We start from the raw sequence: 18,829 nt of genomic DNA, 5'->3' as shown, positions 1-18,829 counted from the left end.
GTTGCCGGTTCAAGTCCTCGACTCCCACAAGGGATGGTGGGCTGTGCCCCCTGCAACTAGAAACAGTAACAGTACCTGGAGCTGAGCTGCGCCCTCCACAACTAAGACTGAAAGGACAACAAGTTGACTTGGAAAAAAGTCCTGGAAGTACACACTGTTCCCCAATAAAGTCCTGTTCCCCTTCCCCAATACAATCTTAAAAAAAAAAAAAAGAATGCAAGAAAGAGCGGAGTCCCCGGGGCATCTGGACCGGGGAGGGCGGCGGGACACCAATTGTAACCAGGAGTCCAGCCGCTATAAGTAGAAAGCACAGGGAAAAGGGCTGGCGTGGGTCTGGAAGGCCACGGACCCGCTCTCAAGCTCTCAAATTTCCCGGGCGCCCCGCCCCCCAACGGCGTACCAGAGGTTTCCAAGGCGTCGCGCCGGAAGTGACCTCAGGACGGTGGCGTGCAGACGCGGGGCGCTTCCGGCGGCAGTGGCGGCCCCGGCTGTGGGGTGGGCGTGGAGTCCCCCCTCCGTCTCCGGGTTCCGTGGCGCGGCTGGTCGGCTCGGCTTGGTGTGCCGAGGAGGCGCGGGCCCCGCGGCGTGGAGGTGGGAGCGAGGGGCGGCGGCTGGTTTGTGGGCGCTCCTGAGAGGGGGCTTCCGGGGTTGCCAGGCGAGTTTGCTTTTAGGTTTCGGGGATCCAGGCCTCGGAGACCTTTATGGAGGCGGGCACGAGGTGGGGCCACATGGGGCACGCAGGGGCCAGGAACTAGGGGCTGCCTGGGGGTGTGGTTTGAGGGGGGAGCAGAGGACCGCGGGGTTCCAGACAGTCTGGGAGTTGGGTGAGGTGGGGGCAGCGGCGGCCTAGGCTCTTGGTTGGCCGTGTGGATGTCCGTGCCTCAGTCTCCCTTTCCGCAGTAGGGTAGAGTGGCAGGGAAGAGTGCGAGCGCCACATCCATGACTGAAAGCTTGCGGACCCAGGTGAACTGGGGTCTGAAAGGGCAGGGTGGCTGAGAAATTCCTGATACCTCCCCGGGCCCAGCTTCTGCTGAATCCTGGGGTCGGCCTCTTGAGTCTTACCTGGCGATGGTGTCTGAGCTGCTCATCAGTGCGCTTTGTGTGAGATTGATTGCATTTGTCAGTAATTGACTTGTTGACGTGGGGAACGGGTTTTGGTGTGTGGGAGGCATAGTGCTTGCCTCCTTGGCCAGTTGGTTTTCAATAAATCTCCCAATTCTGGAGCTAGGATCCTCTTCCATGTTAACATGCGGAACTGGAGACCCAGAATGTTTTTTGTTTTCTTCCCTGGCCTCAGACTAAGGTAATTTCATTCTGCTGTCTGTCGATATTGGTTTTCATCCCATCAAAGCCTAAGTGACTGTCTCTGAGCAAGTCCCTATTTCAACTGGAAACCTCAGATGGAGTCTAGTCTTTTTTTTTTTTTTTTTTAAATGAATAACAGACTAGGTGTACTGAGCACAGAATTGCTGTTTGTTGCTTTCTTTGTATGAAGTGAAGATGGTTATAAATAATGTAACTTTTTGATTACTAAGAATTTTTTGATGGCGCTTCCTTGTGGGAGTAGGGCTGTGGGACTAGCACAGTTTCTCTCAAACTTTCTTGAGGGGTGGACAGGTGGCTCAGTTTGTTGGAGCTTGTGCTCTCAACCACAGGGTTGCCGGTTGGATTCCCGCAAGGGATGGTGGGCTGTGCCCTCTGTAACTAAGATTGAACAATGGTGACTAGACTTGGAGCTGAGCTGTGTCCTCCACAACTAAGATTGAAAGGACAACAAACTTGACTTGGAGCTGATGGGTCCTGGGAAAAACGCTGTTCCCCAATAAAGTCCTGGAAATACACACTGTTCCCCAATAAAGGCCTGTTAAAAAAAATTTTAGAAACTTTTTTGAATTATGACCCAGTTAGGTACATACTAACTACATCATGACTCAGAATGCCCCCTGCATGCACAGTGTATACACACACACACCACAAAAATTTAGCCTTGCTACATATGATGCCTTCTGACGTCATTTCATTAAAAGAAAAAAAAGTTGATTGCAACTCACTTACATTGACTACTAATGGGCCTGAAATGGGCCTAGTGGCTAAAGACCTGTAATTTGAAAAACACTGGACTAGAAAATGTTTAAGTCCTTGTGATTCATTTCTAAGATTCTGCAATTAATGCAAAGTGGAAAATGTGTCATTTTTCTGTTCTCAGCCAGAGTAGCAGTTACTCGAGTTATAAATTCAGCCAGAACAACAGGGCAGGACATGCAAATGGTGGCCCAAAGGAATGTAGTATCCATAGTGCTAGTATATTAGTTTTAACAAGGCATTTGTTAAGTCTTTTATGATGGCCCTGTGAATGAGATGGAGGAATTTGCCAGATTGTGGTAAAATTAGATGGAGTCATAACTTTGAGTATCTGTGTCTGGAGCAGTTTGATCCCACTTACAGCTGGGATTCTCTTGATCTGAATTGAGACACTGTCACTTTGTTTATACACAGTATGTTTTTGAAGTTTTAGCTGGAAGATGTGCTTATCAAATGTGTTGTCTTAATGAAGAGAAGAGAGAAAGTATCATCTGGTTAATCTCAAGATTTTCCCAGTGCAATTTAATGAAATGGAAGGGTTATATAAACGTGAGGAATTTCACTTGGATCCAAAAAATTCAGTTATACCAGTTAATGTAGAGATGGGACTTAGGAGGGGCTCATGTAATAAAAAGAAGTGGAGTCTCAGTCATCTGATTCAGGGGTGTGGTTAGACTGGGAGAACTGGTGGGGCCTGCAGTCGCTGGTTGCATTAGGAGAATGGAAGGTCTAGAATGAGGGGGGTACATCACTTGACCCCGGAACTGGTTGGCTCACACCTGGAATATTAGGTTTAGGTCTGGGTACTCTGTAAGAGTAAATAATTTGGAGGTAGTAGTTAAAAGGAGTTGGAATTTGTCAGTTTTAAAAAGAATTTATTATTGGCTGTCTGAAGATATGGTGACATTCCTTTGGCATGAGTAATTCTTTTCCCCTTGTCATTTCAGGCATATTTGGGGTCAGTGTAGTCTTAACACATTTTTGCTTGAGAGTGTCCAAAATACTGGGAAATTTATGTCTCTCTTACACACAGTTGGCATCTGAAATTTTTCATCATAAATTTAAATAGTTTAAACATTTAATTTTTAAAAGTTTAGGGTGTAATTTCTGACATTGTAAATATTGACTTTTTAAAAATAAATACAAAGTTATCTAAATATAGTAATTTTATGTTTTAAAAATATACAAATAGCCTTTCTTATATAAAAATAACCCCTTTAAGCTATGTATAAATGTGTATTACATTACTTGATTTTCACATATTAAGCCAATCTTTTGCTTCTGTAATGAACCCCACCATTTAGTCATGATGTATAATACTTTCTATATGTTGCTGAATTCAATTTGCTAATATTTTGTTAAGAATTTTTATGTCTATGTTCATGAGGGGTAGTGATCTGAAGTTTTCTTAGAATGTCTGGCCTTAGTATCAGAGTAATGCAGTTGGCCCTTGAACACTATGGATTTGAGCTGTTTGGGTCTATGTATATGCAGATTTTTTTCAATATACAGTCAGCTCTCTGTACCTCTGGGATTCGCATCCACGGATTCCATCAACAGTAGATCAAAAACAGTATTTTTAATTCACAGTTGGGAATTCACAGATGTGGAGGGTCTGCTGTGTGCATTGTTTCATGCCATTTTATATAAGGGACTTGAGCATCTGTGGATTTTGGTATCTGCGTGGGTGTGGCCATGTCTTGGATCAATTCCCTGTGGATACCAAGGGACAGTGTTAAGCTTTTTGGGAGTGAAAAGTTACACTTGGATTTTTGACTGCATAGGAGTTGGTGCCCCAAACTTCTGCATTGTTCAAGGGTCAACTGTACTACCCTCATGAGTTGGGAAATGTTCCTTCCTTTTATATTTTCTGAAAGAGTTTGTGTAGGATTGTTAATTATTCCTTTCTATATGTTTGAGAGAATTTACCAATGAACTCCGCTGGACCTGGGCTTTTCTTTGTGGCTTTTCTTTAATTACTAATTCAATTTCTTTACTTGATACAGGTCTATCCACATTTTCTATTACTTCTTGGTAATTTTGGTAATTTGTATCATTCTGGGAATTGTCCAGTTCATATTTTTCCTTTTTCTTTTTGAACTTATATCCATTTTATTTTTCCCACAGAATTTTATCCTAAAGCAGGAGTCAGCAAACTTTTTCTGTTTGGGGCCAGATGGTAGGCTTTGTGGGGCACGTAATCTGTCATAACTACTCACTCAGCTCTTTCGTTGTAGTGTGAAAACAACCACAGACAACAAGCAAACAGCTGAGCATGGTTGTGTTCCCATAAAACTTTATCGGAAATGAGCCAGATTTGGCTCATGGGCTGTAGTTTTCTGACCCCTGTCCCGAAGTAATAAATTTTATGGTTGAAAATATTTTATTGATAATCCAATTATTTAGGCAAATCAGGTTTATTATGAAAGAGTAATATAGAAATTGATTTGCTTGCTTGCATATCTTGTGCACCCCTGGGGATATGTGTATCCTAGTTTGAAGATTGGTACTTCATTTCCAAGATGTTGTAAGAGGTAACTCGGGCATTTTTGTAGTTGTATTTGGGTGAGAAGGGAGGTGGCTCTCACAGTATGATTTTCTAGGGCAATAACTCAAGTCCCCAATGTGGCCAGTATTCTTTCTGCTAAAAGGTGACGTTTGAAATAAAATTTGCTATATGGTAGAGACCATAGATTATGTCGTTTAATCTTCACAGCGGTTCTGTGAGGTGGTGGTCTAATTGGTATAATCCCATTTTGTAGTTGAGACAGTTGAGACAGATTTGGGTCATCTGCCCAGGTCGTAGTGCTGCTCAGTGAAGTCCGGAAGTGAACCTGAGCCTGGGATGTCTGGCTTCAGAAGTCCATGCTCTTCACGATGCTGCCTTTTATGGAATTACAGACTTAGCAGTAGGATTGTACTAGATGTTTTCATTTAAGATCTCTGCCATTCCCAAGATTTTGATTCTACAAACACCTTTTCAGGTAAAAGCGTAGAAAAATAGCTAGTTTTTTTTACAGAAATTCGTAACCAATCACTCATCCACAGCTATTGATTAGAATTGTCCTTAGACCAAGGATTTACTCCTTGGATCTGAATGCTATTGAGTTGTCTGTTGTGGCAGTTGAGGGGGACGTCAGTAGGTCTGTAATTGCAAGTTGTTTATTCACAGATAATTTTGGCAACTGCCACGGTTGTATATAACATGTGGAACACAGTTTAGGGCTACCTGATTTTGTTATTTAAAGAGTTCTTACAAGGGAAATGATATAATCAAGTCTCACACTTTGTGACATTTGGTAGCTGGAAATCCTGATAGATCAGCATTTGAGCAAAATACTGTGCTTCCCCGAAAACAAGACCAGGTCTTATATTAACTTTTGCTCCAAAAGACTCATTAGGGCTTATGTTCAGGGGATGTCATCCTGAAAAGTCATGCTAGGGCTTATTTTCTGGTTAGGTCTTACTTTCGGGGAAACAGTAGTTCCATGTCTACTGTGTGATCTTCTAAATACTCTGCCCAGCATAATGGGTACATTTGTCCACTACAAAGGTGTTATGAAAGCGTTTAATTCTTTATTCATAATAGCCTCTAAACTGGAAATAACCCAGCTGTCTATTGGCAGTAGAATGGATAAATCCATTGAGATACAGTTACATAATAGAATACTGCATAGCTAGGAAAAAGAATGAACTATCACTACAAGGATGAATCTCACAGATGGAACACTGAGCAAAAGAAGCCAAACACTAAAGGAGAACTTTTATGATTTCGTTTGTATAAAGTCCAAAAACAGGCTGTGCTAATCTTTCACGATACATGTCAGAATAATGGCTACTTTTGTGGACACACAATTGAACCTTCTGGAATGTTTGAAATACTGATTTGGGTGGTGGTTATGTGGGTGAATTAATATATAAAAATTTATTGAGCTGTACATTTAAAACATGTAGACTTATTATCTATGTTATACCTTGATAGAAAAGCAGAAAATAAAAGGCATCGAAGATTGGTCCCCTGTAGCTCGCACTTCAGCTGTGGCTCTTCCTTTGACTTGAAGGGTTAGTCCTGCAATCAGTGACTCCCCTTCCTTAGTGTGTTCGTCTGATTAGGAACCCAAATGGTGGCACTCCACGTGTGTTAGATTTATTGTTTTCAGTTAATAAAGGAGTTTTCTTTATAGAACATAGGCAGGCCTTGGAGATACTGTGGGTTGGGTTCCAGATGACTGAAATAAAGTGAATATTGCAATAAAGTGACTATTGCAATAAAGCACGTTGTAATCTTTTTGCTGATGGAGGGTCTTATTTGTGAAAAATGCAACATCTGTGAAGCACAATAAAGTAAAGCTCAGTAAAATAACATACCTGTAAACCTATTTGACGTATTTTGAGTAATGAATTAATGTGTTTTACATAGAGGGAAGTTTGTTCCATATTGAGTGGTTACTTTTAAAACTTCTTTCTTTTTCTTTTTTTTTTAATTTAAGTGAGTTTTTCCAGGACCCCTCAGCTTCAAGTCAAGTAGTTGTTTCCATCTAGTTGTGGAGGGCGCAGCTCACAGGGGCCCATGTGGGGATCGAACCAGCAACCTTGTTGTTAAGAGCACCTCGCTCTAACTAACTGAGCTAACCAGTGGCCAGAACTAAATAGAAAAATATATACTTGTCAACTAGCAATCTGCATTTAAAAGTATTAAAAATTCTACTCAGTTATTAACATAATATCAACTTGAATATAAACATCAGTGTCTTAAAGATACATGTTGAATAAAGAAGTAGAAGTCTTTCCACATCTGATTTATTTCTGGTATTTTAAAAATTCTTAGTACAGCTTTTCGTTCTGCATCTGTATAAAAGCATCAGAAGGATTATGATGGGTAGAAATGACAGGAAAAGAAGTTCATACTTTTGTGACATTAAGTAGACAACGGCTGATCAGGAAGGGACAATAAGCCTTGTTCCTTTTACTATCACCAGTGTCTTTGGAAATTGTGTTGTATTAGAAATTTACATGATCTCTTAAATTCTTATAGCTATATTGATAATTATTGTAACTCAATGATGGGTGTGTGAGAGTTCCTTATGCTGTTCTATCTACATTTGTGTATGTTTGAAATTTTCTATAATGTAAAAAAAATAAAAGAATGAGCCTGCTAATGCATCGTTTCTTTTATTTCCTGTTCTGTCAGGAGAGTTTTATGATACTTGCTCAGTTAGATCCCTAGAGAACCACCTGAGTTTGTCTTTAGGTTTTTGTGTTTCTGATGGGAGGTACTCTTTTTACCACAGGAGTGCTTTTTTGCTCCTTGATAAGCTTTTTTGTTAGCTTTGCTTTTTAAGACTATATTTTGTGTAGATATGTTTCTGAAATGAATATTGGAAACAGCCTGAAATGCTGTTCTGTTTCTGTTTTTCATGGAAAACACTAAGCCCGTGTTTCATTTTGTACTTAATATTGTATGTTATGTATATATTCATCTGCTATTTCCTGACTTCCGTCTTTGTGTAGGGCAATGTTAGATTTCTTATCTTACATGGGATTTTGCATTGAGTATCCATGAAGGATATTGTATTTTTAGAACCATTTCCAAGAAGAGCCAAGGCGTTTAGATAGAAATATTTAGATACTCTAGATTTTGAGTGATTGATTCCTGTCAGATTTATTACGTCTAATTCATTCGTTGATTGAATAAATATTTATTGTGTCCCTCTTACATTCTAGGTACTCTTACTGACTGAGCAAGACACACAGTAAGACTCCTTGCCCCCACGGAGCTCGTGTCCTAGGGGTGACACATGCGCAGACGAGGTCATTCATAAGTGGATTTATTTTGAGGTCATAAGAGAAGGTGAGGATGCTGGAGAGTGATGGGGAGTCGCGACTTTAGGTTGGGTAGCCAGGGAAGGCCTCGGGGCTGGATGGTGGACATCTTAGCTGATACTGGAGACGAGCTAGAACTAGCCATTCACGAGCTGGGGAAAAAGAGTGTCCTGAGACTAGCCGGTGCGAAGTTCTGCGGGGAGAGAACAAACTTCATATATTGGAGGAACAGTTTCTTACTGTGTCTGGAGGCCATTGTGTCTGGAGAACAGTGGGAAGGGCCTGGTGAGAGAGGAAGCTGATCCAATTCTGTGAGGACAGCGGGAATTGGATCATGTAGGGCCTCTAGTCCACGTCACGGACGCTGGACGTGACTCTAAGGACAGTTGTTCAACAGGGTCCTGACAACTGACTTACATTTTACACTTTGCTCTGGTTGCCGTGTAGAGAAAGAATTGAAGGAGGGGGCAGGAGTGGAAGCAGAGAGACCAGATAGGGGACTCCTGCAATCAGGAGATAAGGGTGGTCTGGATTAGGAGGCTGGTAGTGGAGGTGGAGAGAAATGGACACATTTTTGAGCTGGTGACAATAGGATTTGCCGATGAATTGAATGTATGGAATGAAAGAATCAAGGATGCCTTTTTTGGGCGTGAGCACATTTGGTGGATGTTGGTGCCGTTTACTGAGATGGGAAAGGCTTGGGAAGGAACAAATTGGAAGGTGTTGAATGTGGGGCTGGTGAAATAAAGAATTCTCTTTTGGACAGTTATGAAATGCCTAACAGACATTTTGGTAGGGACTATTCTAGGTGTGAGTTTTCATCCTTCGTGGAAAACCTCGCTAGGCTTTTAATCTTATGTTGGAGGAATGGTTAACTATTCTCTGATGTTACATTGGCTGCATATTCTTTTCCTCCTTTTTTCTTGAGATATAGTTTATGCACCATAAAATGCACAGCTGATAAGTGCCCAATTCAGTGAGTTAGGACAAAGTGTATATCCGTGTAACCATTGTGTCAGTAAAAACATAGGGCATTTCCATTGTACCAGAAGCCCCTGTACCCCTTCCCAAGCAGTTCTCCACCCTAGAGGCAATCACTTCTGATTTTCTCACTACAAAGTAGTTTTGCCCCTTGGAGAAATGGTATGAATAGACTCGTATAAGGTGTACTCATCTGTGTGACTTCTTTCACTCAGTTTTTGAGAATCCTCTGTGTTGTAGCATAAATTTATTACTTTTAATTGTTGAGTAGTGTTCTGTTATCTAACTAATACCATAATTTCTCCTTGTCTCCAGTTTGTGGCTATTGTGAGTAAGGCTACTACCGTGTGTCCCCGAAAATAAGACCTGGCTGGACCATCAGCTCTAATGTACTCCAACCAACTGAGTTAAACGGCCAAACTCCCCACCCCCCATTTTAAGCATTTTTAGCTGTACAGTTCAGGGCATTGAGAACACATTGTGCAGCCGTCACCACCACCCGTCTTGAGCACTTTTTTCATTGTACCAAACTGACACTCTGCCCACTAAACAGTAACCCCCCATTGCCTGCTCCCCCAGCCTCTGGCAGCCACCATTCTACTTTCTGTCTCTGGGAATTTGACTAGGAACCTCATGTAAGCAGAATTATACTAAATTTGTCCTTTTGTGTCTGGCTTATTTCACTTAGCATAATGTCTTCAAGGTGTATCTATGTTGTAACATATCAGAACTTTCTTCCTTTTTAACATTGAATGATACTCCGTTGTGTGTGTGTGTATATATATATCACATTTTATTTACCACATCCAGCATGGACACTTGGGTTGTCTCATGTTTTAGTTTGCATTTACTTGATAATTAATGATGTTGGACATCTTTTCATATGTTTATTGGCCATTTAGATAACTTTTTTTGCCCACTTTAAAAAATGTATTGTTTCCTTCTTATTCCTGATTTGTAAGCTTACTTTACATATTCTGGATATAAGTCCTTTACCAGATTATTTCTATTGAGAATACTTTCTTGACTATGGCTTATCTCTCTCTCTCTCTCTCTCTCTCTCTCTCTCTCATTGTTTTGGGGTGATTATAATAGAGGAAGGCAAGGACCATCTTTCTGCCATCATAAATCTGAAAGTCTTCTCGAAGTGCTTTGCTGCCTGGGAGGTAGCCTCCAGGGGAGTGATTTGGGGATGGGGCAAGATTATATGGAATAGCTTCCTAAATATTTTAGTATGGTATCATTATTTTAAACCCATCCAGAGAATGATTTGTTTCGAAAAAAAATAGTTTTCTGCTGTGGCACATTGTAATCTGGTAAAAAAGTGATTGTACCTTTTGACTGATGGAGGCTCTATCCTAAGAAAATAATTTAAAACAAGAACTAAATGAAGTTGATCATTGCTGTGTTAACTACAATTGTGAAAAATGTAGTTATCTAAATGTCTAATGAGAAGGAAACGGTGATACAATGGGATGCATATGGAATAGTATGTGCATGGAAAATATGCCTTTGTAATAAGCTGACGTTATGCTCTGGTTACAAGTGTGTAAAATATCCAATATAATCTCTGGATTGCGAATTCCCCATCTGTAAAATGGGAGAGTGTTGTTATGAGATGGAAGGAAAGGGTGCCCAACAGTTTTTGCTCGTGTCCCAAACACACTGTGTAATAAATGCTAGCGGCTTCTCTTGTTACACAACATGATGGCATGTGTGTAACAACTGTGGGATTATGTGTGTTCCATTTACCTTTTATTAATGGTGATTTGCCCCCCCCTTCTGTAACCATCACCAAATTCAAACCACCACCGACTGTGTTTCCCCGAAAATAAGTCCTAACCGGAAAATAAGCCCTACCATGATTTTTCAGGATGACATCCCCTGAACATAAGCCCTAATGCGTCTTTTGGAGCAAAAATTAATGTAAGACCTGGTCTTATTTTCGGGGAAACACGGTATATAGGCTTTGAATCCATTACCTTTTTTCAGTCTCCATTGATTGTGCCTATTCCAGCATTCCATTGTCTTGGCTGGTCTCACCGCATCTGTTTTGCTCCTTTTCCAGTTTGTGTTCTGTAATGGTGACTTCTGTTGAGCACAACTTTGTAATTTTGATGACCTCTAATTTACCAGATTTTTTTTGTTTTATGGTTAGTACTTATTTGTGTTTTGTCTAAGAAATCTTTACCCCAAGGTCACTGAGATACTCTGTTTTGTTTTCCTGGTAGCTTTAGTTTTAGCTTTTATGTATAGATAGTTTATTTCAAATTAATGTTTTTGTATCTGGTATGGGCTAGGAATAGAAGGTTATGTTTGCTCACGCACATCCAGTTGTGCTCGTATCATTTCTTGAAGAGCACTTTTGACTTCTCCATCCATTGACCTTGGCGGATGAAACAGCAGTCGGTTGACTGTGTGTGGGGTCTGTTTCTGGATTTGACTCTGTCCCTTTGATCTAATGTCCGTGCACCAATGCCACACTGATTTCTATGCTTTGTGATAAATCTTGACATAAGGTAGTGGAAAACATGCAACTTCGCTTTTCTTTTTCATAATTGTTTTGGCTTTTCTATTTTGCATTTCCGTATACATTTTAGAACCAGTTTTTCAGTGTCTCCAAAAAGGCCAGCTGGGAATTTTATTGCTATCGTTATTTGATCCACAGTTCAATTTGGGGAGAATTGATAACAGTAAGCTCTTTAATCCATTTAGATATAGTTTTCTAGTTTTCATTGTACAGATCCTGCACATTTTTTATTGGATTTATTCTTAAGTATTTTGTTTTTTAGTAATTATAAATAGTATTTTAAATTTTCATTTTTAGTTGTTGCTGTTGTATAAAATACAGTTGTCTATTTTAAGTTGAGCATGTATCCTGTGACTTTGCTAAGTTCACTTATTAGTTCTAGTAGGATTATTTTTTGGACATTCCTTAGGGTTTTCTGCACACACAGTCAATAGCATCATTTACAAATACAGTTTGACTTCTTCCTTTCCAATATTCATGCTTCTCAGTTCTCGTTTTGTTGCACTGGCTGGGACCTATAGCATAGTGTTGGATAGAGGTGGTGACAGGGGACATCCTCGCCTGGTCCCAGTCTTAGGGGGAAAGGATTCATTATTTCACCATTAATATGATGTTAGCTGTCATCGTTTTGTAGAAGCTACCCCCTCTTTTTTTTTTAAATTATGAATAGATGTTGAATTTTTTCAAATTATCTTTCTGCATTTATTGGTGTGTGATCATACATGATTTCCTCATTTATTTTGTTAACACAGTAGAAGACATTGGTTTCTTTAATTAAACTTTTTATTTGAGATAATTGTAGATTTATATACACTTATAAGAAATTCCATATACCCTCCCCGGTTTTCCCCAGGGGTAACATCTTGCAAAACTATAGCAGTATTACTGCCAGGATACTGACATTGTATGGTCAAGGTACAGAACATTTTCATTACCACGGGGATCCCTTATGCTCCCCTTTTATAGCCGTACTGTTTCCCTCCTGCCGCCACCCCTGGGAACCACTAATCTCGTCTCCATTTCTATCGTTTGTCATTTCAAGAGTGTTACACAGGTGGAATCATATAGAAGGTAACCTTTTGAGGTTGGCTTTTTTCACTTTTTCTGTGTGGTATGGATGTACCCCAATAACCATTTACCCATTGAAGGTCTGGGTTGTTTCGGGTTGGGGATATTAGGAGTAAACCTTCATATAAATAAACATTCATGTGCACGTTTTTGTGTAAACTTAAGTCACCCTTCATCCTTCCTTTGGGATAAATGACCAGTAGTGCATTTGCTAGATCATGTAGTAATGGCACGTTTAGGTTTTTTGTAAGTTGACGAATTGTTTTCCAGCATGGCTGCACTACTTAATATTCCGATCAGCAATGTCTGAGAATCCAGTTTTCTCACGTTCTTGTCAGCACTTGGTGGCGTCACTATTTTTCATTTTAGCCATTCTGGTGGGTGTGTAGGGAGAGCTCATTGTGGTTGTAATTTGCATTTCCCTGATAGTTAATGATGTTGGACATCCTTTCATGTGCCATATGTACGTCTTTGTTGAAATGTCTTTTCATGTCTTTAGCCCATTTTTTATGGGATTTGTTGTTGGGTTTTGAGATTTCTTTATATACAGAGGGTGCCAAAGAAATGTATGCACATTTTAAGACAGGAAAACACTTTTAAAATCGTAATGCTTAATATATACCGATAACAAAAGATGAAAGAAGTCATGTATATACATGTTTTTGGCACCCCCGGTATTCTAGATGCTAGCCCTTTGTCTTAATCAGATACTTGTATAATCATTTAAAGCTACAATTTTCCCTTTAAGCATTATTTTAAGTGCATCCCACAAATGTTGTAGTTTCTTTTCCTTTTTTTTTTTCCTTTAAATTAAAGTTTATTGGGGTGACAATTGTTAGTAAAGCTACATAGATTTCAGGTGTACAATTCTGTAATACAGCATCTATATCTCACATTGTGTGTTCACCACCCAGCGTCAGTTCTCTTTCCATCACCATATATCAGATGTATTTTCATTATCACTGAGTTTGAACATTTTCTAACTTCCCTTTTGATTTCTTCCTTGACCCATAGGTTTTTTTTAGAAATGTCTTGTTTAATTCCAAATATTTGGGAATATTTGAAATATTATCAATTTCAAATTGAATTTTGTTGTGGATAAAGGATATACTCTGCCTGATTTCCGTCCTTTGAAACGAATTGATAGTAGTTTAGGGCCCAGCATATGTTGGTGAGTATTCCACGTGGATTTGAAAAGAATATATGAGTATATTCTGTAGTTGTTAGGTGTAGTGTTCTCCAATGCCTTCACTCAGCTTTTTAAAAAAAATTTTGTCCAGAATTTATCATGATCGTCAAGAGGGTTAGTCTGATAGGAGCTACTCTGACGTTACCAATATTGTTTTTTATATATCATATATAATATAAATCTATATAATCTTTTTGAAAACATTCTGATGGCAAATATATTAAAGTAGGTTATAAGCAGGTTACAGTTTGTGTGATTTGATGTCTGAGTAAATAATTATCCAATACATGTGCTTTAAAGCAATTGTAAGATCTTTGTATATATTATATTGAATAATATTGTTTTTCATTAATAAGCATACGCCTACTGAAAACGTTTTATTTTTTGTTTTATTACATTAAGGATGCGACAGAATGCGTATTATGAAACAACACCTGGTACAGAGCCTGGCGTAATTCTTCCCTGAATTGAATTAAAGGTTTGTCTGTTTCTCCAGGTACACCACCTGGTTTCCTCTCTGCACGGCGGGCTCGCATCGGAAACATGGCTGCGGATTGGCTGGGCAGTATCGTGTCCATCAATTGTGGGGACAGCTTGGGTGTCTATCAGGGCAGAGTGTCCGCAGTGGACCAGGTCAGCCAGACCATTTCTCTCACCCGGCCTTTCCACAACGGGGTGAAGTGCCTCGTGCCAGAAGTAACCTTCAGGTGAGTCCTGGCTGATGCTTCCATCCGCTCTGGTGCTCTGCGGGGCTGGGACCTGCACTCGATTGCCGGTGTCCTCTCGCATGGGGCTGCTTCTGAGTCAAGTCTTGTCACAGGGGAGATGCTGCAACCTTAGATCTATAGTCCAGCTGCTGTTTGAGCAGAGGCTTTGGGTGGTAACTAGCTTTCAGCTAATGATTCAGAGTTTGTGAAACACTTTGCTCTATGAAGCACGCATCATTATGTTATTTAAAAGGGTCAAATTCAGAATAACTTTTCTGTTTTCTTTTATGGTTTCACATTTTCTTTCTCAGTTTTGTATTATTTGTGCTTTCTTAATCTAAGGTCTTCTTGATTTTCCCCCTGCATAAATGTATCTCTCTTTGTAGATTTGTATTATAATTTATCTCCAGAAGCACACTGTAGCCAGTAGCTAAAGTCCTTAATTATAGGAATGTGTTTTTCTTAGTGTTTGCCAACACGTCTCAAGTTCAGTTGTTGTCTTTACATCCCTCTTTTCACTAGTTTGACAGACTTATGTTTAAAAAAAGAAGAAAAAAAAGACTCTCCGGCCGCAGCTTCCTTGACTTTCTGAACAGCACCCACACATAACCTTTCTGTAGGTGTAGCCGTTCTTATTTCTTACCTCCTCTGAAGTCTCAGTAGAAGAAACACCCTTCGTGTTGAGGGCTCACCTTATCACGTATGCTTTGTATGCTGTTCTGGTCTGTCTTCCTTGAGACCCTACATGTATTTTGTGTCTTTGGTTTCAGCATTTATGCCGCCTCTTTCCTCTCCGCATTCTCACCTCCCAGGTCTCCCATAGTACAGATGCCCCCCCACACAGCGTTCATTTGCAACTGTCATTCCCTCCTCTTTACTCCCACAGTTCTTTTCAGAGCAAAATTGTCTGCCTTTGTTCCCTTTGTGGTCTCCTTCTCTAGTCCCTCCTTACTCCGCCGTTATCTTTTTTCTAACTACCATCTTGCTGAACCAGCTCTTGCCAAGGTTACAGGTGACCTAATTGCCAAATTCAATGGCAGTGTCTCAATTATAATCTTATTCAGATGCCCCCAAACTGTTGGAATGCTCTCTTTTAGTTTCCCTGTCACCCCTTTGGGTTTTCTTTCCAGTATTCCTCCACTTCTGTATCTTTTTTTTCCAGGTTCCTTTTCTTCTACTCACTTCTTAAGATGGGTGTTCTCAACTTTCTATCTTTGATTCCTTTCTCAGTATGTACTCTCTAGACAATCTCACATGTACCTTCTTATACATTAATGAGACCCCAAATCTTTTTTTAGTAGTAATAATAAACATGTATTGAATTCTTGCCAAATACTAGACTTAATGATTTGCATATATCATGTCATTTATCCCCATGAGAATATTTATAAACTGGCCATGTACCAAATCTTTAATTTAGACCCGTTTTCTGAACTCTAGACACTTTATTTGAATTGTCTACTGGTCATTTCCAGGTGGGTATCTGACAAGATATTTTAAATTTAAGATTTTGAAAGCTGGCCTCACGATGTTACCTGCAGATTTCTTCTTCCCAAGAGCTTCCATTAATAGGTGACCAATGACACCTTTCACCCAAGTTGGAAACTTAAGAATAAGAAGAAATTCTTCTTTGATTCCCTAGTTCAGTTAGTTACCAGATCCTGTGGATTCCAAATGTCTCTTGGTTCCATCCCCACTTCTCCCTCTGCGTCAGCATTTGCCCTGTTCATCCCCTCTTCTTGCCTGGTCTCTTAACTGGTGCTCCTGCCTCTGCTTTCTCCACCTTCCCTGCAGCCACCAGGAAAATCCCATGTGATTATGAACTGGGCCCTGATTTCCTCCCGCCTGATGGACTTCCACACACATCCTTCCCGTTCGTCACACCGTAGCATTGCAGTTCTTCACATGGGCCATGTTTCCGCAGTCTCTGAGCCCGGGCGCAGATGCTCTCCTGCTTGGCTAGCTCTTGTTGTCCCTCCCACCAGACTTGAAGCACGTTTTCATCTGTCTCTGCCAAATGACCTCTGTGTTTCCTCTGGCTTCTCTAGTCTCCTCTGCACACCTCTGTCACTGTGTTCACCACTTTCCGTTGTCTCCTGGTCTTTTCTGCTGACCACACTATGAGTTCTTTGTGGGCATGTGTTGCTTTTCGTTCCTCGTGCAGGGCTTAATCACAGAGTAAGTATTCTCTCTGTGCCTACCAGTGAGGAGTGAGGGAATGAGTGACAAAGCCATTCTGCATTCTGGGAGTCTCACGTGCTAATAATAGTGTGCCATTGCCAGCAGGGCTCCTTGAGGGCTGGTGCTATGTCCGTTGAATGTTGGTGGCTGAGCCTCTCCTTAAGCGCTCTACCTTGTTTCCCCGAAAATAAGACCGAGCCAGACAATCAGATCAAATGCGTCTTTTGGGGCAAAAATTAATATAAGACCCGAGCTGATTGTCCGGCTCAGTCTTATTTTCGGGGAAACGTGGTACCACCTTTCCTACTTTTTGCCTTTGATAACTCATTGAAACGCAGCCCTGCAAAAGTATAGCTGATTCCAGGTTACTATTGATTCCAGTTTCATCACTTTTACTACTGTTACAGTTTTGACACTTGGCTTCTTTTGTGTATTTCAGGGCAGGTGACATTACGGAATTAAAAATTCTAGAGATCCCAGGTCCTGGAGAAAACCATTTTGGCGATCTTCATCAGACAGAATTTGGCCCCTCTGGTGTTGGGTACCAGGTGGGCATCAATCAGAATGGCACGGGCAGGTTGGTGAGGAAGCCAGCCTCCTCCAGCACTGCCCCTCAGAGCATCCCTAGGAGGATAGAGGGGAGGAGCCAGGAGGCGGCCATCTCCCCCCAGCAGCAGCAGTGCTCCAAGAGCTACGTGGACAGGCACGTGGAGCCCGTGAGCCAGTCCAAAAGTTTCCGTCGTCGGCACAACTCCTGTAAGTTGGAGCAAGTTCTCTTCCTCCTTAACCTGATGTTGCAGGGCTGTAAGTTGTTATCCACTGCTGTTCTATAAACAAGTCCTTTGTTACCCAAATACAAAAGATGCTGGTAGAGCTTCACAAAAATACAGCATGGTTCTCGTATTCCAGGGCTACTTCCTCAAGCTGTTAAGGGAAAGGAAAGAAGCTGCTAGAGACTCACACCAGTTTCCTTTCTTCAAGAAAAGTCAGTGATCAGCCTAGAGTTCATAGAGACAGAAGTGGTGTTGGTTTTAATCTGGTGACTGATGGTCGTAGTGATGCCTGAGTGGGACCTGTGCTTGGGTTGTTCCAGGAGATTTTTAATCACTTTTCTCGTGATTTGGCTCCTACCCTCAGTTAGAGGAGAGATGTGGACGTGTCTGTGACCTTACAGTTTCTGACAGACTCACCGGTGTAGCTGTACTGTACTCACTGCCCCCACTGGCACGTCCAGGAGCGCAAGCCTTGGCGTGTGTGTTAATGTCCACTTTTCTGTGGTGCTAGCGAGTTGTTGAATGCCGTTTGCTCATGATAGAACCATAGTGAATTCACTAGAATCTGGTAGACTCTTTAACGTGTTCACTAAAGTAAAGCTATGATCATGAATTACAACAGATTCACAAGAATCTGTGTGGCCCCTGTGTCAGGGTCAGTATGTTTAAGTTTTGAAAATACCCGATTCCGTGAATAAACTTGGAATTTTGAAAATTAAAAAAATATATTTCAAGGCACTTTCCTTCCATGCCTCTTACCAACTACCTGAATTGACAATGAAAACCTGAGACTTAAATTGAATTGTTATTTCTGTATCCTTTGAAAATGTATAGAATGCTTGCATAGAAAATGATTCTTTCCATTTAGACTTTAACTTTCTCTACTTTCTTTTTTCTCCCTTTTAAAAAAAAAAAATTGACTGGTTTGTTAAAAGTTCAAATATTCAAGCGGTTTATAATCTTACGTACTTGGAGATAATCTTTGTTAACAATTTATATATTATTTTTCTACATATTTTCTCTGTTATTAACATCTTACATTAAAATGGTACATTTGTTACAATTAATGAACCAGTGTTGATACGTTATTATTAACTAACGTCTATATTTTATTCAGTTTGCCGTGGCTTTTATCTAATGTCCTGTCACAGGCTCCCTTCTGGCATACCACTTTACATTTACTGGTCCTGTCTCCTCTTGGCTCTGATGGTTTCTCAGACTTCCGTTGTTTTTGATGACAGTTTTGATGAGTACTGGCCATGTATTTTGTAGAATACCCCTCAATTGGTATTTGATGTTTTCCTCATGATTAGATTGGCGTTATATATTTTGGGGAGGAAGATGTAAAGTATCATTGTCATCACCATATCAAGGGTGTCTACTGTCAGCATGGTTTATGACTTTTGATGTTGACCTTGATTGCCCGGCTTAGATGTATGTGTCAGATTCTATAAAGTTACTCCTTTTTCATACTGTGCTGTTTGGAAGGAAGTCA

The 18,829-nt window shown here is 40.6% G+C and overlaps 1 protein-coding gene across 2 annotated transcripts in view; it reads left to right on the top strand.

Annotated features, from left to right (window-relative positions):
- The first annotated feature begins 450 nt into the window (after positions 1 to 450).
- The window catches only part of EDC3 (enhancer of mRNA decapping 3), a 49,429-nt gene continuing 31,050 nt past the window's right edge, over positions 451 to 18,829 (top strand). Inside the window, exons 1-4 of one of the 2 annotated variants that reach the window (XM_019751002.2) lie at positions 452 to 591; positions 7,807 to 7,933; positions 14,170 to 14,380; positions 17,001 to 17,317. In XM_019751002.2, the coding sequence (XP_019606561.2) occupies positions 14,217 to 14,380; positions 17,001 to 17,317 (481 nt within the window). In that variant the 5' untranslated portion in view covers positions 452 to 591; positions 7,807 to 7,933; positions 14,170 to 14,216. Of the gene's footprint in view, positions 592 to 7,806; positions 7,934 to 14,169; positions 14,381 to 17,000; positions 17,318 to 18,829 lie in introns of both variants that reach the window. The other variant, XM_019751003.2, reaches the window with a different exon arrangement.

Source organism: Rhinolophus sinicus, linkage group LG03 (assembly GCF_036562045.2).
Source record: "Rhinolophus sinicus isolate RSC01 linkage group LG03, ASM3656204v1, whole genome shotgun sequence".
NCBI classification, from domain to species: Eukaryota; Metazoa; Chordata; class Mammalia; order Chiroptera; family Rhinolophidae; genus Rhinolophus; species Rhinolophus sinicus.
The sequence above is the reverse complement of the archived record's forward strand: the minus strand, read 5'-3'. Positions and strand labels throughout refer to the sequence as shown.